The sequence below is a fragment of the Ochotona curzoniae genome, unplaced genomic scaffold, assembly GCF_017591425.1.
Source record: "Ochotona curzoniae isolate NIBS_2020 unplaced genomic scaffold, NIBS_Ocur_1.0 scaffold_4506, whole genome shotgun sequence".
Taxonomy (NCBI): Eukaryota; Metazoa; Chordata; class Mammalia; order Lagomorpha; family Ochotonidae; genus Ochotona; species Ochotona curzoniae.
The window spans coordinates 77,507,000-77,531,977 of NW_024467119.1; the positions used below are offsets into that span (position 1 = coordinate 77,507,000).

At 44.1% G+C, this 24,978-nt stretch overlaps 2 protein-coding genes and 2 non-coding genes across 4 annotated transcripts in view; 3 read left to right on the forward strand and 1 right to left on the reverse strand.

Moving 5' to 3' along the window:
- Positions 1–271: 271 nt before the first annotated feature.
- RPS3A (ribosomal protein S3A) lies at positions 272–3,551 on the forward strand. Its single transcript, XM_040966971.1, has 6 exons — positions 272–432; positions 773–876; positions 1,117–1,304; positions 2,221–2,429; positions 3,127–3,236; positions 3,383–3,551. The coding sequence occupies exons 1-6, from the start codon at positions 371–373 to the stop codon at positions 3,502–3,504; spliced, it is 795 nt and encodes a 264-aa protein (XP_040822905.1). The 5' UTR covers positions 272–370; the 3' UTR covers positions 3,505–3,551.
- LOC121147629 lies at positions 1,656–1,728 on the forward strand. Its single transcript, XR_005882444.1, has one exon. It is a non-coding gene; the product is annotated as a small nucleolar RNA SNORD73 (small nucleolar RNA).
- On the forward strand, positions 2,903–2,966 carry LOC121147630. Its single transcript, XR_005882445.1, has one exon. It is a non-coding gene; the product is annotated as a small nucleolar RNA SNORD73 (small nucleolar RNA).
- A 9,633-nt stretch (positions 3,552–13,184) lies between the features above and the next one.
- Positions 13,185–24,978, reverse strand: part of SH3D19 (SH3 domain containing 19) — a 212,628-nt gene continuing 200,834 nt past the window's right edge. Inside the window, exons 17-21 of the mRNA XM_040967439.1 lie at positions 24,708–24,910; positions 23,827–23,879; positions 20,537–20,723; positions 19,729–19,826; positions 13,185–15,053 (exon numbers count right to left, since the gene is read on the reverse strand). Of these exons, the coding sequence (XP_040823373.1) occupies positions 14,931–15,053; positions 19,729–19,826; positions 20,537–20,723; positions 23,827–23,879; positions 24,708–24,910 (664 nt within the window). The 3' untranslated portion in view covers positions 13,185–14,930. The remainder of the gene's footprint in view (positions 15,054–19,728; positions 19,827–20,536; positions 20,724–23,826; positions 23,880–24,707; positions 24,911–24,978) is intronic.

Consider the following 24,978-nt stretch of genomic DNA (forward strand, 5'->3'; position numbering starts at 1 on the left):
GGGGAGCGGGCGGCGGGAAACGGGGAGCGGGCGGCGGGAAACGGGGAACGGGGAGCGGGAGGCGGGGAGCGGGCGGGGAACGGGAAGCGGGCGGCGGGGAACGGGAAGCGAGCGGCTTCCTCGGCGGCCACGGGCTCGTCCACCTCACAGCCGCCCACGAGCGCCGGCCGCCTCCACACTGCACGGCCTCCGCACTGCACGGCCTCCGCACGCACGGGGGCGCTGTGCCTACACTCCGACGCCGCCGTCTTCCCAAGGCCGGAAGAAGCCCAGAGCAAAGGTCACGTCAGCCACGCGCCCCGCCCCATCCGGTGTGCCTAAGTTCTCGCGCGAGTTACACTTCCGCCCTTTTGGCTCTCTGAGCGGCATCATGGCTGTCGGCAAGAACAAGCGCCTTACGAAAGGCGGCAAAAAGGGAGCCAAGAAGAAAGTGTAAGTGGCAGCGATCGTCGGTGCCCGCTCTCCGGGGTTCTGCTGGAGCCGGCGGGCGGGCTGAGGGTGGCGGCGGGGCCGGGATGGCGAGGATGCCGGTCGGATGGTGCGGGCCGGGGAGCGGCGTCTCCGCAGCCCGCGGCGCCGACCGGGCTGCTGCGGCGTGATGGTGTCGGCTGGCGCGGGTGTGTGTGTGGGCAGCCGGGGCGTCCCGGAGGGCCTCGCCACGAGCCGCGTCGGGCCCGAGACCCTGCCGGACTCCTGTGCAGGTGGCCAGGCAGCTCATCCAGGACGCGATGAGCCCTGAGGCTTCTCAGCACGCGTGCTTCCAAACCCGCAGGGTGGACCCATTTTCTAAGAAGGACTGGTATGACGTGAAAGCACCAGCCATGTTCAACATCAGGAATATTGGGAAGACCCTGGTCACGAGGACCCAAGGAACCAGTGAGTACCCGCGGCTGCCTGGTGTTTGCTGGGGAGCGTGGCCGTGTCCCCGGGGTCGGGAGGCAGGCAGGAGATGTCAGCCCTTGGCGTGCGACCCCGGGTGGGGTCGGTCCTGAACGGTGCTCCGCTGTGTCTGGAGGGCGCTGTCAGTCGCGGTGGATTTGGCAGAAAGGAGAGCGTGTGTGTTTGGGGGTGAAGTTGGCTTCTGGTCCCGGCGCTAACGAGGGGTCTCCTCTGCAGAAATCGCCTCCGACGGCCTCAAGGGCCGCGTCTTCGAGGTGAGCCTCGCCGACCTGCAGAACGATGAAGTGGCCTTTCGCAAGTTCAAGCTCATCACCGAGGACGTGCAGGGCAAAAACTGCCTCACCAACTTCCACGGCATGGACCTCACCCGGGACAAGATGTGCTCCATGGTCAAAAAGTGGCAGGTGAGCGGGAACGGGAGCCCACGGCCAGCCTGCGTGACTCGAGGTTCTGGGCAAAGGTGCCTATGGATGGGCAGTGCTGCTCTTTTTGTTCCGATTCCAGGGGACTGGGGTGGAAGGTGGCTTGGGCTGCTGCTGCATTGCCTCTGGTGCCTTTTAAGTCCTGGGTCATTTTCTGTTTGTGTCCTTTGGAAAGCTTGCTGTACTTTTCCTTATCTGTAAAATCCCATCTCATTGGATTGTGGTGATGAAAAATTACCCAAGGTAGAGTGCTTGAAATGAGGCAATATTGTTCGTGTAATGATACTGAATTAGATGTGTTTGCGCATCCGGTTTGGGATTATTGTCTGTGGGAATGAATGATGACAAAATGTTTCGGTCCCAGATGATCCATACTGATTATACCGTTACATTTATTTCTGACATTCCCTTAAAGTTTAACGGCTGTGCTTCTGGAATTATCTTCAGGTCACTTTCTGTTGAAGTTCTTTATAAAAAAACTTCTTTTTCAAAGTGTGAATACAGAAGGAATGTTTCTGCCTCTAAGCGTTTGTTTTGCAAGTTTCCGTATCATGACCATGAATGTGGGTTTTTGCTTTGATTTTAGATGTGAAGGGGAAGCTGTATATGTGTTCTTAGAATTTGTTTTCCTCTTTATGCATGTGCCATTGAAAGGGGAGCAGTTGCAGGCATTCCTGTACCTAAGATGTGTGCAGGGAGCACTCATGGACCTAAAGACTTGAACAGGACAGAGTGGCAGTTGGGTATTAGTTCACGGCTCTGCTTTGTTCTGTAAGTTAGCTGTTGTCAAATTATGAAAGCTTATATTGCATTAAATTCAGCCTTCCAGCTTTTTAGTAGAAGTGAAGGGATAAGAGTTGATATTTACATTAATATTTGCCATATCTTTCTTTCCTAGACCATGATTGAGGCTCATGTTGATGTCAAGACTACCGACGGCTACTTGCTGCGCCTGTTCTGCGTTGGTTTTACTAAGAAACGCAACAATCAGATCCGGAAGACGTCCTATGCTCAGCACCAGCAGGTCCGCCAGATCCGGAAGAAGATGATGGAAATCATGACCCGGGAGGTGCAAACAAATGACCTGAAAGAAGTAGTCAACAAACTGTGAGCATCTCGTTTGTTTAAAGATTGATTTATGTTGAAAGTCGGTTATAGCCTTGAGGGGAGGGGGTCTTCCATCTTTTGCTTTGCTTTCCAGATGGCTGCAGTGGCCTGAGTCAGGCTAGCCTAAATCCAGGATCTTCATCCTGGTCTCCCTCGTGGATGGGGGAGCCCTTGAGCCATCTTGCTGCTCCCCCAGGCCTTTAGTAGGGAGCTGGGTTGGATGTGCACTTGTTCCCATTCGGGATGCTGGCGTACAGCGCCAGCTCTGGGTCTGTTTTCTTAACTGTCCTCGTCCGAGGGAAAGCATGTTAGATAAGGTGGGGTGAAGGCTCTTCATGCCCTCTGAGATCTAGTGCTGTCCCTTTCAGCTTAAGTGATACATGCTTTTTATGGACAGCTATTTTTGGCAGGAGATGACACTTTAAGGGAATATCTGCCTAATTAGATAAAATCTGTAGTCAGTAACGTATGGGAATAAGTGATGAAAAATGTTTCGGTCCCAGATGATGTTCGGTGATAAATCTTTTTTCTGATGTTCCCATACGGTATACAAGTAAGGAAGAGGGGGAAGGTAACTTATTCAAACTTATACAAGTTTGTATGGGGATTAGATGCTGAGAGGACATGGCTTACCAACCCTTTTGTGAGACCCCAGACTTGTGTTATTTTATCTAATCTCATTACTTGTGGCTTTCAGGATTCCAGACAGCATTGGAAAAGACATAGAAAAGGCTTGCCAGTCTATTTATCCTCTCCACGATGTCTTCGTTAGAAAAGTGAAAATGCTGAAGAAGCCCAAGTTTGAATGTAAGTGAAAGTGCGAGGGATTCCTAAAAGCAAAACTGGGAGCCATGCAGTGTCGTCTTCAAAGGCCCGAGAGTCCTCTTCTGAAGTATTGAATATCCTTGTGCACTGGGGGGCGCGTGACTAACAGACCGTATCTTTCTTTTCAGTGGGAAAACTCATGGAGCTTCATGGTGAAGGTAGCAGTTCTGGAAAAGCCACTGGGGATGAGACAGGTGCGAAAGTGGAACGAGCTGATGGCTATGAACCTCCAGTCCAAGAATCTGTTTAAAATTAGACTTTTTAATCATGACAAATAAAAAGTCCTATTTGTGATGATGGTTTGCTTCTGAACTTTTTTTAAAAAGTGATTCTAGTTGAATTATCTTACTTCCACACTCCTTACAGCTTGTACTTGGAAATGCTTGGCTCTGCTGAGAGGTGACTGGAGTCAGAGAATGTAACACTTGCCTTAGTATGGGCAGTGGTGCCGATTACGGGAGAGTACCCATGAGAATGGGGAGGTTGCTAAGAGATTTCTAAATTATCTGGGTCAACCGAGTGTAAATTTTATAGGCTTTTAAGTCTGGCAGAGGAAGTTAAGCTCATCAATAAGCCAAGGAACCGGGAGGTTTCCAAGAGCAGGAAAGTGACAGCAGAGGAGGAGAGATAGCTGGTAAGAACTGATGCCCTTTGCACACGCAGGAACACCACCGTTCCAAGGCAACCACACTCCTCCTGTTCCTCTGTTCTCAGTGCTACAGGGATGCTCCATTCTGCTTCCTGCAGTCATTTCAGTTGTCTGAGGCTCTGGATTCCTCAGATCATTCTCAGGGGGAAGTGCATCTGGGGGGTGTTAGCTGTCCACCTAGGTGACCACACCAACTACCTGGAAGAGGCTGCGCTCGGCCAGCAGGGTGTCCCGTGCCCAGAAGAGCTGTGTAGTGGATGATTGTGTATTTTCACACCATTGTAAATTTGGAAAATGAATTTGACGTTGGTAACTGCCCCATCCCTGTCCAGTCAAAACAGCCACTACCAATTCAGATTTCTAGTAGAAATTGAGGAATAGCATTCTTGGTCTGGCTTTCACCTAAAAGGGAAAATAGTGTTTTCCAAAAAAATTGCAAGAAGAATAATATAATTTTTAGTGTGAGAAATCTGTGCTCCATGCACACAATGCACTTTTTGGAAAGTTTTTTCTGAGACTTTTTCTACATGTAAAACATTCTCTGCTTGCAAGCCATGTGGAAACTGGGAATATTTAGCCAATCGGCAGTAATTTGCCACTGTCTACCAAAGTACAGACTCGATGGACGGGAGTGCAGCAACAGCTGGCAGATGTGGGTTATGCCTGCCCAGCAGCCAGTCAACGCCAGGCTCCACTGCAGATCCAGCTTCCTGCTAATCCTGGAGGATGGAGGAGATGGCCCAAGTGCCTGGACTCCTTTACTCAAGCCGGACACCTGCATGAAGTTCAGAGCCTGCTTTCAATCTGGCCCGGGGCCTGGGCGCTTGAGTCATTTCGGGAGATGGGTCACTTCTGTAACTGCCTTTCAAACGAAGAGCCAGGGGACAAAACTTGGGTTACGGGATGTTTGACTCCCCAAAGACAAGTTAAGTTGGGTGTTGTCTTTTTTTAAACTTTCTTATTACAGGGAGGAGACTTGAGAAAGGCCTGGTTCGTTCACCTCTGGGCCTGTTTGCTGGAGCTGAGCTGATCCAAAGCCAGAAGCCGGGTGTCTGGTGGCCAGTAACGGGGAGTGTGCACATTTTCCATGTTCCTCAAAGTTCTGCTCAGACACAACAGGCATTCACAAGCTTTTCTATTAAGAGCCAAATAAGTTTGTGCTGTAAGAGGCAGAGTAGAGTACATTTTAGAGGTATTTAATTTCTACAAAATAGTTCAGTCTACTTTTTTTAAAAACGGGTGTACTAAGTAAAGTATTCATCCTTCTGCAGAGAGCAATTCAAGTTCAGTCGGTGATTCCCATGAGCAAGGCCAGCCACAGGTTCCCTTATAGATGATGGTATGAAGCTCACGCTCCGTTTGGAGGATGCTGTTTCAGTAGTGCAGCACCTTGCAGTGAGTGTATCTCAATGCGGAGTTGCAGGTCTGCCATCAAGGAGCAGCAAGGAACAAGCATGGGATGTGACTGCCAGAAGAATTACGTGGGTACTCAGAAAAGTCCATAGAAAATTCATTTTGATGCAAAAAATCTGAGCCTGAGACTTCTTCCCAAAGTTCATGAAAAAGTTTGTGACTGACATTAGCATTTATCTAGACCCTTGGAAGTTCCCTCATACTGTGTAGCTATTTGATAAGATAGCCAGAGGCTTTTGTTATAAGCAATTCAGGAAGTCTTCACCAGCTGTAAGCTAATGTGTTCTGAACATGTTTGAGGTGAGCTAGGCTAAGAAGTGATGCTTGATAGGTTAGGCATGTTTAAATTTATTTCCAACTTTGTTTTCAGCTGAATCAGCAGGATATGAACCAGTGCCACGTGGGGTGCTGGCACCATGTGGAGGATTAGGATGCTAGGCTCCACTTGAAGCCAGTTCTCTGCTTGTGGTCTGAGAGCAGTGAAGGCTGTATCTAAGTCCTTAGGCCCCTGCACCCACGTGGGAGACCCAGAAGGAGCTCCTGGCTCCAGGCTTTGGGTCAGCTCCGTTCTGCCTGTTGTGGCTATTTGGGGAATGAACCAGCAGGTGGAAAACTGTAAAATCTGCCTTTCCAAAAATGAGTAGATCTTGTTTTGTCAAGATAAGCATTTAAGTTTATTGTTCGTATGCACATCCGCGGGGGGGGGGGTGCGGCGCACAGTGGCACAAGGGACAAAAAGGGTAAGGAAAGGCACCTGACAGCAGTGACGACAGTTGGTGCTGGGAAAGGAAAAATGAGTACATCTTAACAAAAAATGATGACTGGAGGAAAGTAAGTTACAGGTGTGAATTCCGTGGCAGTGGAGGGAGAGCGCACTGCTCCAGCATGTGAGAACCGACAAACGCCTTGTGTTCCAGAAGGAGGGAAGGGAACAATGCTCAACTATTTCTGCCTTGGCTCTACTGCTATTTTGGGCCAGGTACTTCACTGTTGTGAAGAGTCATCCTGTATATTTTGCAGGATACTTAGAAAGTGTCACTGGGGGGCCCGACGGCGTGGCCTAGTGGCTAAAGTCCTCGCCTTGAATGCCCCGGGATCCCATATGGGCGCTGGTTCTGGTACCAACAGCTTTACTTCCCATCCAGCTCCCTGCTTGAGGCCTGGGAAAGCAGTCAAGGATGGCCCAAAGCTGTGGGACCCTGCACCCGAGTGGGAGACCAGGAAGAAGTTCCTGGCTCCTGGCTTCGGATTGGCATAGCATCGGCCGTTGTGCTCACTTGGGGAGTGAATCATCAGATGGAAGATCTTCCTCTCTGTCTCTCCTCCTCTCTGTATATCTGACTTTGAAATAAAAATTAAAAAAAAAAAATCTTAAAAAAAAAAAAAAAAGAAAGTGTCACTGGGGGCCAGGTGCGATGGGCCAGTGGCTAAATATTTGCCTTGCATGTGTCAGATACCGCCCGCCCCGTGTGGCCTGGGAAAGCAGTTGAAGACGGCCCAGAGCCTTGGGTTCCTGTACCTGCAGGGAGACCTGGAAGAAACACCTGGCTTTGGTTTGGCTCAGCTCCAGCCGATGTGGCCGCTTAGGGAGTGAACCTTTGGAGGGAAGATCTTCCTCTCCCTCTTCCTCTCTGTATATCTGCCTTTCCAATAAAAATAAACCAATCTTAAAACAAAAAACAAACAAAAAAAAAGTGTTTTATTCATGTAAAAATTTGACCCTGGCCAGCAACGTGTCAGGCTGAGCAGTGCATTCTGAGGCGGTTGGCTGTGGAGCCGAGTGTTCCTGCATGGTCTTGCTAAGTTAGCCATGGCTACCATCCCCTGACTGCCTGGGCCATTTCTGTGGGATGCACTTGCATCCTTGTCCAACCTTGAGAGATGAGGTAATGTCTCCCCCAGCACAAAGTGCAGGCTTGCATGCTTCTACTTGCTGCCTAGAGTGCTAAATCTGCTGTTCTTTTCCTAGAACATAACCCACTGCATGAGCCCTGTGCATTGATTGCCTCCTTGTGACCTGGAGGTCATGGGAAATTAACACAAAAAAACATGAGATTGGTTATTTAACATTTGCTGTAAATAAATATATATATATATATTTTAAAAGCCTAGGAGTGTCATTCTTCCAGCATCAATGAAACCGTGACCGGCTTTTTAGTTTTAAGTGTGGTACAACACCACTCTGCACAGTTCCTCACACTAACTTCGCCCCTACCACTCTGAAGCAAATCCAATATGCAGCCTGTAAACGTTTTGCACAGGTCTCTAAAATGATTTAAAAGAAACAAACACAATCCTATTAACACACCTCTAAATTCCAACAACGCCTTACTATCATGAAATAGTCACAGGGTGCCCAGTGCAGTGGCTCAATGGATAAACCCTCACCTTGCAAGTCCCAGATCCCATATGGGCACTGGTTCATGTCCCAGCTGTTCCACTTCCCATCCACCTCCCTGCTTATGGCTTGGGAAAGCGGGATAAGCTATAATCTGGGATGCCTGCATCCCATCTCAGATTGCTTGTCATGGAGTTTGATCTCTGCTTTTGACTCAACTATTACTGCATCTAAGGGGCAGTAAATGATGGCTCAAATACCTGGGCCCTTGCCACCCAAGCAGGAGACCTGCACTGAGTTCCTGCTTCCTGGCTTTGGCCTGACCCAGTGTGGGATGCTGGTGGCATTTGTGGAGTGAACCACCACTGCTCTTTCAAATTAAAAAACAAACAAAAAACCCAGTCACATAATTTCAGTGACTAGTTGCCACTGGGTGTAATGCTGTAAAAGGCGATGAAAGTGGGACAGCTATGAGAGTAATGACTTTTCATTTGCTAAGAGCATCCATGAAGTTAAAGTAGAAACATTACGGCACGCACGGGTCAGCTCCGGAAGTACTTCCAGAGTTTACTTACAGCTTCCAGGTCTCAATCATGCTCGAGCTACTCTCAAACCACCAATGACAAGCAGGTTGACACATCCAGCTGTTGGTACACATTGGAACTCTCAAACATTGCTTTAGAAAATTCAGAAAACTAAACATGTCTATTCTAAATTACCCATTATCTTACTTTTAGGTATTTATCCAAGAGAAATAAAATGCTATGTTACAAAAAGGCATCCTTGAAAGGCACAGTGGGATGGCCCACAATCCGTGATGCTGGCACTCCAAAGCGGAGCACCTGTTTTGAGTCGTGGGTGCTGGGCTTATGATGCAGCTGCCTGCTAGTGCACCTGGGAAAGTACTTAGGTCCCTGCTACCGATGGTAGAGACGTGGATGGAGCTTTGGGCTCCTGGCTTTGGCTATCACCAGTGCCTGCTCTTTATTTTTTCAAATAAATAAGAATAACCTTAAATCTATAGAGAAAACATTCAAATATTCATATCATTCACATTCTTAGAAAATTGACAAATAGGAGAGGAGTTCAATAGTCACATGTTCAAAGATCATTCAATGATCCACATGGATAACTCGCAAAAATCTTACATGGAACAAAAGCAACCAGAAGAAGGAGTGAATAAATACTACACGATTCGATTTTCATGAAATTTGAGAACAAGAACAGCTCATCTATGACAACAGAAACCACAACAGTGATTGGCTCTGTGAGGAACAGGAGGATGAAGGAAATTTCTAACGTGTTGGCAACGTTTTGTAGATTGACAGTTACATGATATGCTTAAGTGTAAAAATTCAGTTACTCACTTATTATCTATATATTTTATGGACTTCCTTAGTGTGTAAGTCTATATGCTAAGTCCAAGCAGCAAGGTTATGGATCCACTGCATTTCCACGTTCATCTCTTCTACTCTGGAGTACACTTGCCACACAATGAATTTACCCTTCACACCCACTAGAGTCTGGAACCCGTTTCTGGCTACCATGGTACCACCTGGCCAGATCTGATGGTGCTGCTCTCACCATTCACCGCCTGATGGCCGGGGTCCTCACCATCAAATCCTAAAGAAGGCACTCTGGCTTCCTCTAGCCAAGCATCAGCAAGGGAGTGATCTGCTGCTCGGATTGTGGGGCTCTGCTTGACAGCCCTGTTAAGAGAACATGGTTTTGATTCCCATTTTCTCTGAAGCATTCAACTCATACAGGCTCATCGTCCTTTCTGTATCGTTCCAGTTTTAGTATATGTGCGGCCGGTGCGAGCACACCATCCTCATCCTCTTCATCAGCAGGCTGTCTCACTGACCGATGCCATCCATCCGCATCTGGACACACCTGGGGGTGGCAGTCATCCCACCTGGGCACAGCTCAGTGCTCTAGGACTCTTCCTTTCTCGCTGCATCCTCACTCCTTCACTGGAGTGGTTACCCGGATCTTCTTACAGCCCCGCCAAGGCCTCAGTTGGCTCTCCCACATTCATCTGTGCTATGGTGGTGAACCAGAGAGTTTTTTGTGTACTTATCTTTTTTTTTTTAGATTTATTTTTATTGCAAAGTCAGATATACAGAAAGGAGGAGAGACAGAGAGGAAGATCTTCCATCCAATGATTCACTTTGGGAGTAAAAATGTCCCCAAATGACTGCGACAGCTGGAGCTGGCTGATCCAAAGCCAGGAGCCAGGAATGTCTTCCAGGTCTCAACCATGCAGGTGCAGGGTCCCAAGGCTTTGGGCCGTCCTCGACTGCTCTCCCAAGCCACAAGCAGGGAGCTGGATGGGAAGTGGGGCTTCCGGGATTAGAACAAGCACCCATTTGGGATCCCAGCATGTTCAAGGCAAGGACTTTAGCCGCTAGGCCATGCTGCCAGGCCCTCGTGTATTTATTTTTTTAATACTTTCAACACTTGCGTATGTCTGAAAGAAGATGCCACTGGCTCCCTAATCTAGTTACCTTAGCCCAGTACTGGGGAGCAAGCCCCATGCCGTGAGGCTCTGGGTAGGGCCAGCTCTGCTCTCCAGCTGCGGGGTTTTGGGAGCCTGGAGAATGATGTGGAAGGCCTCAGTGGCCAGCCGGTCAGGAGGCTTTCTAAGCCAGGAAAGTACCTCAGCATGACTGGAGAAATAAATGCAGCTGTTCTTTTATTTTAATTATAAAGAACTAAGTATAGGTTAATATTGTGTGTGTGGGGGGGTGTGTTTGTGTGTGTGAAAAGTACACAGACAACCAATAGGTACCATTTATCTCAGAAATAGGAATTTAACAAAAACACTTGAGGTGTAGAGACAGAAACCTTCCATCTGATGGTTCACTCCCCCAGATCTGGGCCCAGATGAAGCCAGGACTTCCACCCCGGGTCTTTCATACACACAGCAGGAGCCCAAGTCACGTGGGTGATTGTCTGCTGCCTTCCCAGGTGCACTGGCAGGCAGCAAAACAGAGCTCAGATATGAGAGCCTAGTATCTCGGGCAGTGGCTTCAGCCACTGTACCACAAATGCCAGCTCCTCTAAATCAGGAATTTGAATCAACTGGTTCTCCTGAAAAAGATTAAGCTGAATTACTGCCAACTTAACAGTATTTAAAGATAAACAACTCACAGAATATATACAATTAAAATTCCTGTAAAAAACAATCCAGGACGTATCAGAGAATAGATTTTGAAATGCAGATCTGTTAGAGTAACAGTGCTTAGGGAATACTAAATATACTATTAGACTTAGTCAATAGTCTAATGCTCTAATAGTCTAATAGTCTACTTAGTCTAATACTATTAGACTTCGGAATACTAAAATGCTGTGCTTGTGCTCTACTTGCACAATAGCCTAGGTTTGATATTAAGCTGTTGATGCACAGCGCTCCAGACACACCAGTACAAGATCCGATGTTCCAAGGGAGTTGGTATTTCCTGTTAGGCAAGCAGATCTCCAATAACAGATCAGTTCCTGCTTGAGTTTCCAGGTAACAGAAATGCAAACTGTCCACACAAAGCTGTGGAAATGACTGAAATTCCCCTCTGGAGAGAAAAATTCAAGGATTTGGAGTTTCCTGTGTAGTTCTTTCCAATCTTAACTACTGTATGAGAAGTTCCAACTTTCATAGATAAATTGCATTTAACTGCTAAAGAGAAATGTTACCACTTTTAGGCCTGGTGCAGTAACCTAGCAGCTGAAGTCCTTGCCTTGAATGCGCCAGTATCCCATATAGGCACTGGTTCTAATCCCAACAGCTCCACTTCCCATCCAGCTCCCTGCCTGTGGCCTGGAAAAGCAGTCAAGGATGGTCCAATGCTTTGGGATCCTGCACCTGTGTGGGAAACCTGGAGGAAGCTCCTGGCTCCTGGCTTCGGATCGGCACAGCACTGGCCGTTGCACTCACTTGGGGAGTGAATCATGGGACAGAACATCTTCCTCTGTCTCTCCTCCTCTCTGCATATCTGACTTTGAAATAAAAATAAATAAATCTTTGAAAAAAAAGAGAGAAATGTTACAACTTTTATGAACAAAAGGGGAAACTCCTAGAATGGGAATCAGTAGAACTAAGTTTTATTTTAGGTTCTTCCAGTAATTATGTAATTTCTGCAGGCCAACTCCTGGTCTCCAAAGACTCGCCAAGGTTTAACAGTGTGTAAATAAGTGATGGGCCTCAAGATGGCGGTGTTGTTCTAAGTTAAGCTTTGTATTCAATTCCTTCGATAATTACAATGAAGTAAAAAGCCACAGGGTAAAAATGATGTCCTATTAGTTCAGAAAAAAAAAAATTACTGCAAAGGATTACTCAATAGCATTCAAGATGACATTGCATCATAAATAATACCACCAAGGTGCATTTGACACTAATTTAAAAAAACTATTAATGATATCAATGTAGGCCTATTCAATTAGCCCATGTACTCATCACTATTTTTCAGGTATATTTATCAAAGCTTAAGAAATTGAATAAAAACTAAATAGTCACTATAAAAATGTTAATTCTTGCCTTTCCAAGAAATGCTTTTTAAATGACAGGTTTAAGAATAAATTTCGGCGCCCGGTGCGATGGCGCAGAGGTTAAGGTCCTCGCCTTGAACGCACCAGGATCCCATATGGGCACTGGTTCTAATCCCGGCAGCCTGCTTCCCATCCAGCTCCCTGCTTGTGGCCTGGGAAAGCAGTCGAGGACGGCCCAAAGCCTTGGGACCCTGCACCCATGTGGGAGACCTGGAGGAAGTTCCTAGCAACTAGCTTCGGATCGGCGCAGCACCGGCCGTTGCGGTCTTTTGGGGAGTGAATCATTGGATGGAAGATCTTCCTCTCTGTCTCTCCTTTCTGTATATCCGCCTTTCCACAAAAAATTAAATAAATCTTTAAAAAAAAAAGAGAATAAATTTCGATAAATACACTGATTTCTTTCATTCTGAATGTTACAGAAAATTTTCAAGGCTTGTGATGTCCATGAACAAAAGGATACGTTACATTACCCCTCTAGCCATGTTGTAACCAGGGGAATCATTTGTAAAAATGTGCTTTTAGTGTTCAAGGGAATAATTATAATAAAATATTTTCTCTAGTTTTAACCTATCAACTAAAAATGATTCAAAGAAGGAGTTGAGGAAGCTGAGATTAACAGCATCAGATCTTCAGACAAAATTACCATGAAATTTACTGAATATAAATATTGTGTTTCTCCTTAAACATTGCTGAGTCTGGCTTTCAAACCCACAGGCTACATCTGTACTTTCTGTCAGCTGAACTGGAAATAAAGGGCAAAAAGCACAGAGCATAACAGAGTGAAATTACAATGAGCTGAACTTTGTTTTAATACACAGTTTTGCTAATAAAGAGGAAACATAGTGAGTGGTTAGGGCATTACGTGTGAAAGTCCTTCATCCATCCAACCAACCAACCAACCACCCTGGACGGTGCAAATGGCTAGAAGTATAAAGATAAGTCAGGTGTTACATCTATCGTCAAAAAGAGTCTAGTATGAGGAAAGTACTTTGAAAAGTTCAGTTTATTACAGCATCAAGTAGACATACTCTATTGCACTCTTCATTCTGCTGACAGAAGGCCAAAGTTTAATCGATTTTCTCTAATAAAGATGGGTTGTTTCAACTTTCAATCAGATGTTGAAATTAAACAAAGGTAGATAATTTATGCCTCATTTCATATCCATAGCTTGCTTACTGCTGCTATACAGGTACAAAGAGAATTTAGTTTGGATAATACTTCATGTCACTCATTTCTCAGGAAATCACTTTTGAGTGAAATTTGATAAGAATTTTCACGTTCCTTACCCAAAACATAATTTATAAAAAAGTTTCCATATTCCAAAATCAGTTGTAGCCAAATAACAGAAAGATAAACAAGTCAGAGACAAAGTCAATGTTGTCTTTCTCACAGAACTCCATTTAGTGTCCACATAATGGTGTGATGGCGTGACCACTGGCTGCCCAACAGCGTGGACAAGGGGAAAAAATAACAAAAGCTACAAAATGGTCTAGCACATGAAACTCTTCTTAAAAACAGAAGAAAGTCATGAACATTGTTGGGAAAATGTGTTACATTTCCAAAGCAGTTCTGTTCCATTGATCTGTGTGGAAGATTGTCTTCAACCTATTTGGCTTTAGCCCATAAACTGTCAATTCAGTCACCATTATCTTAAGCTGGGAAGGTGTAACAATGGATAGCAGAAAGCATTTCTTCATTTATTCTAATAATTATGTGGGGAGCATAAAAATAAGTACTTGCCTCCAGTCCTCTTAAATTACTTTTCATTTTGATTATATTGCAAAGAGATGAGCTGTGCGGCCTGGCACTGCTTCCCATCTTAACATTTCATCTGCATCCTAAGACACTACATGTGATTCCTAATGCACTATTATAACAAGACACAGCTTTTATGTATTACTGGGGTAATGCAAAGAAAATGAATTTTCCTTTGGGTACCAGTAACTGTCAAAGGAATGATTGCAAATTCAGAAGATGTGTTTTATAATAACCCTGTTAAGATAAAGTATATACTGAGGAAAGAAAAAGTATGGCACATGTATAGAAGGGTTAGTTGTATCAGCAAGGCATTTCAGGGTGCTTCTGGTCTCTAAGACACATCAGACACGGATACCCTGCAACTCCTTGCATAAATGGAAAACACTCAGAAACACCTGGAGCATTTGGTGAGCATGAACCGGTTTTACCTGGTACTTAGAAATGCTCCAACTAGTTAATAAACTATTCCTGCTGAACCACAGATCTGCCCTGGTAATAAGGCTAATGTGCTCAAGCTGTTGGAATTCATTTGAATATCAAAAATGGAATTTAGAATACCAACCATATCCTGATAGTTCAGCAAGTAGAATGTCAAATATACTCTTTTTAAACTAAAGTAGAAAATGAAGAAGCAGAGTTAATTCATTGTGCTGCTAAAAACAGATGTCCAAACAACTTTCTCTCGTTAGTGTCCCCTTGCTGCCATGTGCCTAGACACTTCCACGGGGGCAGTGGCCAGCTAGGCCTGTTAGATGTTTTCCCTGCTAGAATTGTAGCTCATGGATTTCCATCTACACGTTTCCACTGTGAACGAAAGCCAGCCACAAAACCTAGAAGTTTCTGCTTTCAGACAACTGTAGTGTACCAGTGACATTGCAGATATTTTTGTTTCAGTTTAAAAAAATAGTGCAAAAACATATTTGATCGTCAAAGTGACAGTTCAAGTGAGTTCTGTGTCAAGGAACACAGTCTAGCTTCACCTTTCGCTGACTTGCAGAAACTGAACATAGATTTTGGGAAATATTCCAGATTTTCCCATTAGCTCTCCGCTCATCCAATCTTCATCCACAGATTCCAGCTCTGTTATTATATCCCCAGCCTGCAAAAGGCAAGAATTGAAAAGAATCAATTTTGCTTGACAATAAACACATTGAGTAGCCTACCTGGAATGATATGTAGAAGATTCTGGGGGCTGGTGCCACGGCACGGCAACCCCATCTATGGCAACAGTTTCCCATATGGACATCGGTTTGCATCCCAGCTGTTCCACTTCCAATCCAGCTAATGATCTGGGAAGAGGAGGAGGGTTCAAGTCCTTGGGAATGCAAGAGATCAAGAAGAAGCTTCTGGCTATGGCTTCAGATTTGCCCAGCTCCAGCCCTTGTGGCCATTTGGGGGTGAACCAGCAGATGGAAGATCTCTCTCTGTAACTCTGTCTTTCAAACACAAAAATAATTTTTAAAAAAATTCTGCTGATACAACTCCTTTGCCTTGAAGTGCTGAAAGAAGTGATGTGCCATAACGAAGCTCCTTACTGAACAATGCCATTGACTTGCACTCACTAACTCTAAAGCCTTCCCTTTTCTGCTGCCAGCCTTGCTGCATTTCCCATTTACATTCCTAGTCCTAACGCAGAAATCACTCTTGAATAAACAGCGGTGTCATGGATAACTATCTTTTTGTCTTCCCTTGATCTAACAAACCTTTACTGGTGCTCTGAGCACCATGGAAAGAGTGATGAATGAAGGTCTCACTCCAGAGTAAAGGACAAACGAGCAGTCAGAGCGGGAGGGAGTGTGCTCCTGGCACCTCATTAGGACGACCAAGGAGGGCCCATGGAAGGTATCAGCCAAGCAAAGGCTCAGAGCTAGAATGAGCCAGGTGTTTGCCGTAAGCCTTGTCCTAGTCTACAAACGTGTCAGGAACTAACTTATTTAAACCCTGCAGTTGGAGACATGGCTGCAACTGCTGTACTTATTTAAAGACACATTTTTATACATTCCCTATTTTAAAGAACAGAAAGTTGAAGCTAAGGTAGATACGTAACTTACCAAGGTTATATGTAACCAGTGCTTAAACCAGGTTCCAAATCTGATTTGACTTTAGGGCTTGGCTTCCTAACCACTAGGTTAGGGCCATCACATTTCACCATGAATGTTACTACTAAGAAAGGCGTTTACTACAACTGCCTTTTAGCAACATCTTAAACATTTTTTAAAGAGCAGAATGGCATTTCTTTTCTACCATCTGGCTTATTCCATTCCACCATGGCCACAACATTAAAATTAGTACGTGGTTTGATGCCCACTCCAACTCTGAACCTAGCTTCCTGCTGCAGACCTGGGAGGCGAGTGGTGCTGCCTCATGTCTTTGGATTACTTACATCAGACATCTGTTTGACAGTTTCAGCTGGGCCTCGCCCTAGCTGCGGCAGGCACTTTTGGGAGTAAATCAACATATGGGAGCTCTTTGCCTCAAATAAATTGTTACAGTTCTGGCCATTAAAATTTTCTGTTAAAAATAAGTTCTTTGTGGTTTTCTAATTGTAAAATAATGTCTTTTATTTAGTCTTTGTAAAAGTGAAGAATGCTTATTTTCTGGAGGATACAATGAATTTTTTTTTAAGATTTATTTTTAAAAAAAAGTATTTATTTTTATTAGAAAGGCAGATCTACACAGAGGGAGAGACAGAGATAAAGATATTCCATCTGCAGGATGTCTCCTCAAGTGGCCACAATGGCTGGAACTGAGCCAGTCTGAAGCTAGAAGCCAGGAGTTTCTTCTGGGTCACCCATGTAGGCACAGGGTCCCAAGGCTTTGGGCCATCCTTGACTGCTTTCCCAGGCCACAAGCAGGGAGCTGGATGGGAAGTGGAGCAACCGGGACATGGGATCTTGGTGCTTGGAGGTGAGGATTTAGCCATTGATCTATCACGCTGGGCCCAAGATTTATTTTTATTGGAAAGGCAGATTTACAGAGACAAAGAGAGACAGAAGACCTTCCGTCTACTAGTTTACTCCCAAATGGCTGCAACAGCCAGAGCTGGTCTGATCTGAATTAGGAGCCCAGAGCTTCTTTGGGGTTTCCCACGTGGGTACGGGGTTTTTTGTGGGGCCACACTTCACTGTGTTCCCCAGGCAACAAGCAGGGAGGTAGATGGGAAACAGAGCAGCCAGGACACAAACTGGTGCCCATATGGGATGCCAATGCTTGGAGGTAGAGGATTAACCAATTGAGTCATCATGCTAGGGCCAGATATTGTGAATTATTTGAGCTGATACAATTTTATATAGCTAAATTAAGACTCTCCTCCCCAATATGAATTTAGGCTATTTTCCTGCAGTAAAATTTTATACAAACACAGAATAAATAAATAAAGCCAATGACTCAAATCTGAAAATGATGAATATAACAGTTTCCAAACTTACATATTTTAAGGAATAAAATATTAAACAATATTTTAAACAATCTGATAATGGGCCAGCATTGTGGTGCAGCTTACATCACCAGCATCCCATACGGGCACCAATTTGAGTGCTGGCTGCTCCACATCCTATTCAGCTGCCTGTTAATGTGCTTGGCACAGCAGTGGAAAATGTGCCAAGTGTTTGGGCTCTTGCACTTCCTTGGGAGACCCGGATGCAGCTCCTGGGTTCTGCCTTTGGCCTGGCCCAGTCTAAGCTATTATGGCCATTCGAGGAGTGAACCAATCAATGGAAGCTGTCTGTTTTTTCCCTTCTTTTTGTAACTTTGTCTTCAAATAATGCCAATAAATATATACATATATTTAAAAAATTTTTTATTGGAAAGGCATATTCAGAGAGAAAGATCTTCCATCCGCCTGTTTATCCCCCAAGTGGCTGTGATAGCTGGAGCTGAGCCAAACCAAAGTCAGGAGGAAGGAACCTCTTCTGTGACTCCCATGTTGGGGTACAGGGTCCCAAGGCCTTGGGTCATCCTCTACTGCTTCCTCAGACCACAGGCAGGGAACTGGATGGGAAGTGGAACAGTGAAGACATAAACCAGCTCTCATAAGGGATCCCAACAGATGCAAGGCAAACATTTAGTCACTAGGCTACTATGCCGGGCCCAATGAATATATTAAAAAAAAAAAAAAGAATCTGATATGGGTCTGGCGCGATAGCTTAGTGGCTAAGCATGCGATCCCATGTGGGTGGTGGTTTGTGTCACAGTGGCCCAGCTTTCCATCCAGCTCCCTGTTGGTGGCCTGAGAAAGCAGTAGAGGACAGCCCAAGGCTTTGGGACCCTATACCTGTGTGGGAGACCTGCAGGAGGCTTCCGGCTCTTGGCTTTAGATCGGTTAGCTCTGGCTGTTGCGGCCATTTGAGGAATGAATCAGTAGACTGAATGTCTTCCTCTCTGTATATCTGTCTTTCTAATAAAAATAAACAAATCTTTAAAAAAGTGAATTTGATAGTAGGATTGTCAACTTTTTCATTTGGTACAGAGTATAATACATCTATAATTTATAACAATGTTATACACAGATTACAATTCAATGGAAATGTCATTTTATTTAAAAATATTTTTTGGAAATGTCATTTAAACATAAAATCTAAAAGGATGTTGTCATAATAAAGGAAAGTGGTGTGCTGACATTTCACACCATGCCTCCCTCGAATCCCCCAAAGCCTGCACCTGCCCAGTAGCTCCTTGTTTTCCCCTTTTGTAGACAAGTAAAAGTCTTGTTGGGGTACCTATTTTAAGCCATATCCTGTCAATCTCTCCTTGATAAAACAACAACAACTTTTACTCCTACATTTGAAAGGCAGAGAGATTATAGAGAGAAATAAGCAGAGCGAGTGAGCCGCCAGCTGTTTGCTACCCATTGCCCACAGTGGCTAGTCTGGGCCGGGCACTGCCAGGAAGCTGGACCCAGGTTTCCCACATGGGTGGCAGGAGCTCAACTTCTAGAGCTGTCTTCACCATCTGCTAGGCTTCACAGGAGCAGCACATTCCACCCGGCTAGACCAAGCCGACATGAGCCCAGGTGTTTTGATATGACATGTGGGTGTTTTAACATTTGGATCAGCATTTGGTCCAATGTTCACCCACTCTTGATGCTTTCCTGGGACTGAATAGCTTCAATCATGGAGAATTCACCATTGCCTAATAGACACTAGATGCATAGCAGCAACAACCAGAACCACTCTAACCTCTAGCACAGTCTCAAAACATTAGCCTGACTTCACTGAGGGCTGCGAAACAGGATCATAGGAATACTCAATCAGTGCTTTAAGAAAAAAATAAGAAGTTGGTTGATGTAACATTAAGGTTAAACTTTAGGTTTCTTTAAAACAAAATAAAATAAAACCTTTGCCAAGCAGCTCAATCTTTTGGGGTTGTTCCCCTAAAGCTTTGGTGGGCCTTTACGGACAAGAATCGTGTCTCCGAGGTGGGCAGACTGTCACTGGGTTCCATGAGATTTCTCCTCTGATTTCTAAGAAGCAGCAGAAGCTCTGAGGGCCACACACAGATCTCCCTTTACTAGGGCACAAAAATGTTAATGTAAATAAACCAAGGAACAAGGGCGATCACGGGTAACTTGGCCAAGGTTATCTTCAAGTGCCTGAAGCCTTAATTGCCCTATTCATTTTCTCTCATATCATCCCTTATAATTCAGGTCTTAGATGTCTTTATTCTTAGGTAATGATCAATATTCCATTTCGGTGTTCCACCCTTCAATTACAGACATCTCACATTTAACAGTGCTCAGTGCAGCTATCCAGCAGATGAAAGACACACACTCTGACCTTGAAGGAAAGCTCATCTTCATTCTCTCCATGGAAGTCATATAAGGCTTTGACCTTCCTCCTCTTCAGAGCTTGAGCAGATGTACTTTTTGCCTCAGCTGTGAAGACACCAAAAGTGCAAATACACTGAGAGACAACAGACTAGAACACAAAGCAAATGTTCTACAAACCACCCTTGTTATTCTCGGAATGTAATATTTTGAATTAATTTTGAGTTTACTTAAAATGCAAAAAATGAAGGATGCTCTCTTGTGTAGAAAAATTAGAGAAAATATACTTGGCAAAAATTAGCCATTAATTAGTGAATTCATTTTCATCTTTTCCTAAACACCTCCAACATAGGAGTAGATGAATGAAGACTGCAGGACTTTGTGGATCAAGTACTAAAACTATACACAACTCAGCACAGCCAGACAGAAAAGAAGCAGGAGTTTCAAAGATCCTGGACTCCCCTCTAATTATAATAGCCACGGGCCCGGTGGCATGGGCTAGTTGCTAAAGTCCTCGCCTTGAATGTGCCGGGATCCCATATGGGCGCTGGTTCTAATCACAGTGGCTCCGTTTCCCATCCAGCTTCCTGCTTGTGGCCTGGGAAAGCAGTTGAGGATGACACTGCATCCATGTGGGAGGTCCAGAAGTTCTGAGTTCCTGGCTTTGGACTGGCTCAGCTCTGGCCTTTGCAGCCACTTACGGGAAGTGACCCAGAGGATGAAAGATCTTTCCTTCTCTCTGTATATCTGCCTTTTCTAGAAATAATAAAACAAAACAAAACAAAACAAAATGGCAGGCATATCATGCAGTTGCATACCTGAGCAGGGACGCACAAAAACGGCAGGGAAGATGCCCTCCCTGGCGTGTAGTCTGCCTCGGTACCAGTCCGAGTCCAGACGCTGCAGGATCAGGATGCGGTCTCCCCTTTTGAAAGGTAAGTCGTCACTGGTCTCTGCTGTAAAACTGTGAAGTGCTTCACACCATTCTCCAGGAAGACTGTCACCCTGTTAGAAATCACAAATTTGGTAAGAAATGTGAACTTCTTCTGATGTTGTGTTGGGGTTTTTAATTGATCAGGATGATATTCTGCCAGCTCTACCTTCAGACCAGAGATGGTCTCCCCAAGAAACCATTGAATTTATCTGGACAATAAGATGCTGGACTCTATGCTTGGTACATGTTTGCAATGAAAGAAGCATGACTGGATTTGAACTGTAATACTGCAACAAGGTGGAGGAATCCACCGTGAGGGGAGGGCACGGAGAGGGATTAGGGGAACCTCAGAGCCTATGAAACTGTGTCACATAATGCAACGTAATCAATAAAAAAAAAAAAGAAAGAAAGAAAGAGAAGAAAAGAAAAAGAAAAGAAATGTGAGCTTCTGCTTAAAATGGACTTCTGGGGCAGGCATTTGGCATAATGATTAAGATGGGAGTTCTGTCTCCCTGTGCCTCTTGAGAAAAAAACAAAACAAGAAACACAATCGAGTTCTACAAGATCTAAAAAATGGTGAGGGGGGAAAAAGGGTGAGAGGAGTTAGGAGAGAGAGAAAAGGAGACACAGAGTTAATGTTCACTGGTCCACTCCCCTAAAACCCAAAACAGTGAGTGCCGGGCAGGCCAAAGTCAAGAGCTGACATCTCTCATTAGGTGTCCCCACCTGACCGTTAGGAACCCAGGTCCTCAAGCTCTGGCTTCCGGGGACTTCCATGGTACACATCTGCAGAAAGCTGCAAGTGGGAGCAAGGCCAGGACTCAAGCCCAGGCTAACAAGGTCCTGAGAATAACAAGGGTGGTTTGTAGAACGTCTGCTTTGTGTTCTAGTCCGTTGTCTCTCAGTGAATTTGCACTTTTGGTGTCTTCACAGCTGAGGCAAAAAGTACATCTGCTCAAGCTCTGAAGAGGAGGAAGGTCAAAGCCTTATATGACTTCCATGGAGAGAATGAAGATGAGCTTTCCTTCAAGGTCAGAGTGTGTCTTCATCTGCTGATGTATTATTATCAACTGATGTATTTCTTAACATTGTATGAAACTCCCTTTCCCCTACCATCACCTTTAGATACTTCTGGAGTCATTTTACACAGTGTAACAATTTTAAAACAGTTTTCTCTATTTTTTATTATCAAAATGTTTCTGGGGTTGGTATTGTCGTGGAGTAAAGCCACACCCTGTGACACTGGCATCCCGTCTGGGCACTGGATGAGTTACAGCTGTTCCACTTCTGATTTAACTCTTTGCTAATGCATCATAGAAAGCAACAGAGGATGGCCCGAGTATGTGGGGCCCACGTGCAAGACCTGGAAGAAGCTCTTGGTTCTTGACTTCAGACGGGACCAGCTCTGACCACTCTGGTCATTTGGGGAGTCAACCAGTGGATGTTAGAGCTCTTTCTAACTTTGCTTTTCAACTAAATCTTAAACAAACAAGCAAAAACTCTAAATATTTTGAAAGTTCAAATATGTACAAAGAGTAGAGATGAAAAAACCTACTTACATACTTACATACATACAAAAATCTTACCTTCAAGAGGTCATTTAACCAATTTAATTTAAATATAACCAATATAAATTTCAATCAATTTAAATGTATCTTTTGATCATGCTATCTATCCAATTTTATAACCTTTATGCTTATAATATATGTTTTGATTCTAGGATATTTATTTCATGAATATAGTTTTTTTTATGACTTAAGAACATTTTTCAAACAATAACCATGTAACTAGGATGTTTCTGATTTTCCCCAATTCTATAGTACCTTTGTGACTAAAACCTTGCATGATTTTTTAATCCTTTTCATAGATTGATAAATAGTAATAATTTTATTATCTCTTTTTAAACATTTCTATGATTATAATCACTTGTTTAGAGTTCTGTCACATAACAGTGAGAGAATATTAATTGCATAGGTTAACTAATGCTTTACTATTGCTTTCTTACACATTCTAAAATAAGTATTTTTATTCAAAAGGCAGATTTTACAGAGAAAGGAGAGAAAAGGCCTTCCTTCTGTGGGTTCACCCCCCAGATGGCTGCAACGGCCAGACCTGTGCCACTTTCCCAGCTCCAGAGTTTCTTGATTGCTAATAAAGTTCAGGATATTTCACACACACACACAAATGTATATGTGTGTATATATGTATGGGAAAATATATATTTTATATATATATGTAAAGAACCTGGAACTTTGAATATATTATATATTTAAATATATAAAAATATACATTAAAATTTTATTTTTATTTGAAAGGCAGATTTAACAGAGAGAAGGAGAGACAGAGAGAAATCTTGCATCTGCTGGTTCACTCCCTATATGACTGACTGTAATGGCAAAAGCTGCACCAATCCAGAGCCGGAAGCCAGGAACCAGAAACCAGGAGCCAGGAGCTTCTTCCAGGTTTCCCAAAGGGGTGCAGAGCAATCCTCAGCTGCTTTTCTAGGCAACAAGTAGGGTGCTGGATGGGAAGTGGAGCAGCGGGTATACAAACTGGTACCTATATGAGATCGGGGCGCTTGATGGGAGAGGATTAAAAACTGAGTCATTGTGCTAGGCCTGGCTTTTTTCCAATGTCAGTCACTTAGCAGATCCATTTTACAAATACGCTAATCATATCTCTCATTTTCATATCAGGGTCTCTATGAGTTCTATATGCGATAGACATTAATTATTCAATTAATTATTATTAAGAATTTCTTTTAAAATATATTATTTGAGAGACACAGAAATATAAAGGAGACAAAGAGAGAGGCAGAAGGAAAAAGGTGTTGAAAGAGAAGGGGAGAAGGAGGAGAGCAGAGGGAGACACAGATGTGCGGTCCACTCGCTCATCCTCACTCACTGGGTTGCAACATCTGGGCTGGAATGGGGCCTGAGTCGGGAACTCAATCTAGGTCTCTTACTGCGTGGCCAGGCCCCTGTTACTTGAGCCATCACAGTTGCTTCTCTGGGTCTGCATTAGCAAGAAGCTGGAATCAAAAATCTACCAATGTCAGCCACAGGCAGGTTTGGAGCCAAGAAAAACACCACATCCTTATTTAATTACGATCTTAATATTGCTCCCAGGGCTTACACGTGGCTGTCACACAGCTATCTATTCAAGTGCTGTTACCTGAGAATTTGAGCCAGAGTCTTCTTTCTTGGTCTTCTGTGGTACCTTTGTGTCTATATTAAAAACAAGTCAAAACATTATTATTATTATTACCTTTATTATATATTATTATATTATTATTATTACCTTTGTGTCTATATTAAAAACAAGTCAAAACATGTGATGTGAAGATCACAGGGCAGCAGAAAAAAACTGCTGGGCGGAGTGAGAAGTCTGAAGTGTCAGACTTGTCTTTCATGGACCGGTGCGCTATCTTGCCATTCCCTGGATTGTTTACTTAATTGTAGAGTAAAGAATCTACACCCTAAGCTCTATAATCCATTTCTGCTTTCAAGTCTTTGCAATTCTGTACTACTAATTATCTGAAACATCTAAACCAGCACTTTGAGAGATGGCCATAAAACGAATATCCCACATAAGTCACTCTTTTTTTATAGTTACCTTTAAAAAAAAGATTTATTTTATTTTTTTAAATTGGAAAGACAGATATATAGAGAGAAGGAGATATAGAGATAAAGACTACTTCCCAAGGGGTCACAATGACCGGAGCTGAGCTGATACGAAGACAGGGCCTTCTGGGTCTCCCACGCGGGTGCAGGGTCCCAAGGCTTTGGGCCGTCCTTGACTGCTTTCCCAGGCCACAAGCAGGGAGCTGGGAAGTGGAGCTGCCGGGATATAAACTGGTGCCCATATGGCTTCCCAGTTAATTTAAGGCAAGGATTTAGCCACTAGACTATAGGGCTGGGCCTATAAGTCACTATTTTAAAAGTCGTATTTCTATTAACCCTTAAAATGTAGTGATTAGATAAGCATGTAGTGCAAACATTACTCTACTACTTGGTTCATATGAATTAAGAGATGATGTAATTCTTTGTACTCACTTAAAATATTTGCACTAGAGGTGGGATATTCTTCAAGAAATTCCACAAAGTTAAGGGGAAAAATCCCAGTTCTGTTTCCAAGTTCTCCTCTGGCCCATTCGTCATTCACATACTCTTGAAGGGTGATGATTTCTCCCTCTGAGAAACTTAGCTCATCCTTATGGTCTCCAATATATTCAAACCGAGCAATACATCTCAGGCCCCTGAAAAAAGAACACTTATGGGTTAAACTAGGGAGTACTAACTTCTGAAATGCTTGAAAACCTTCACT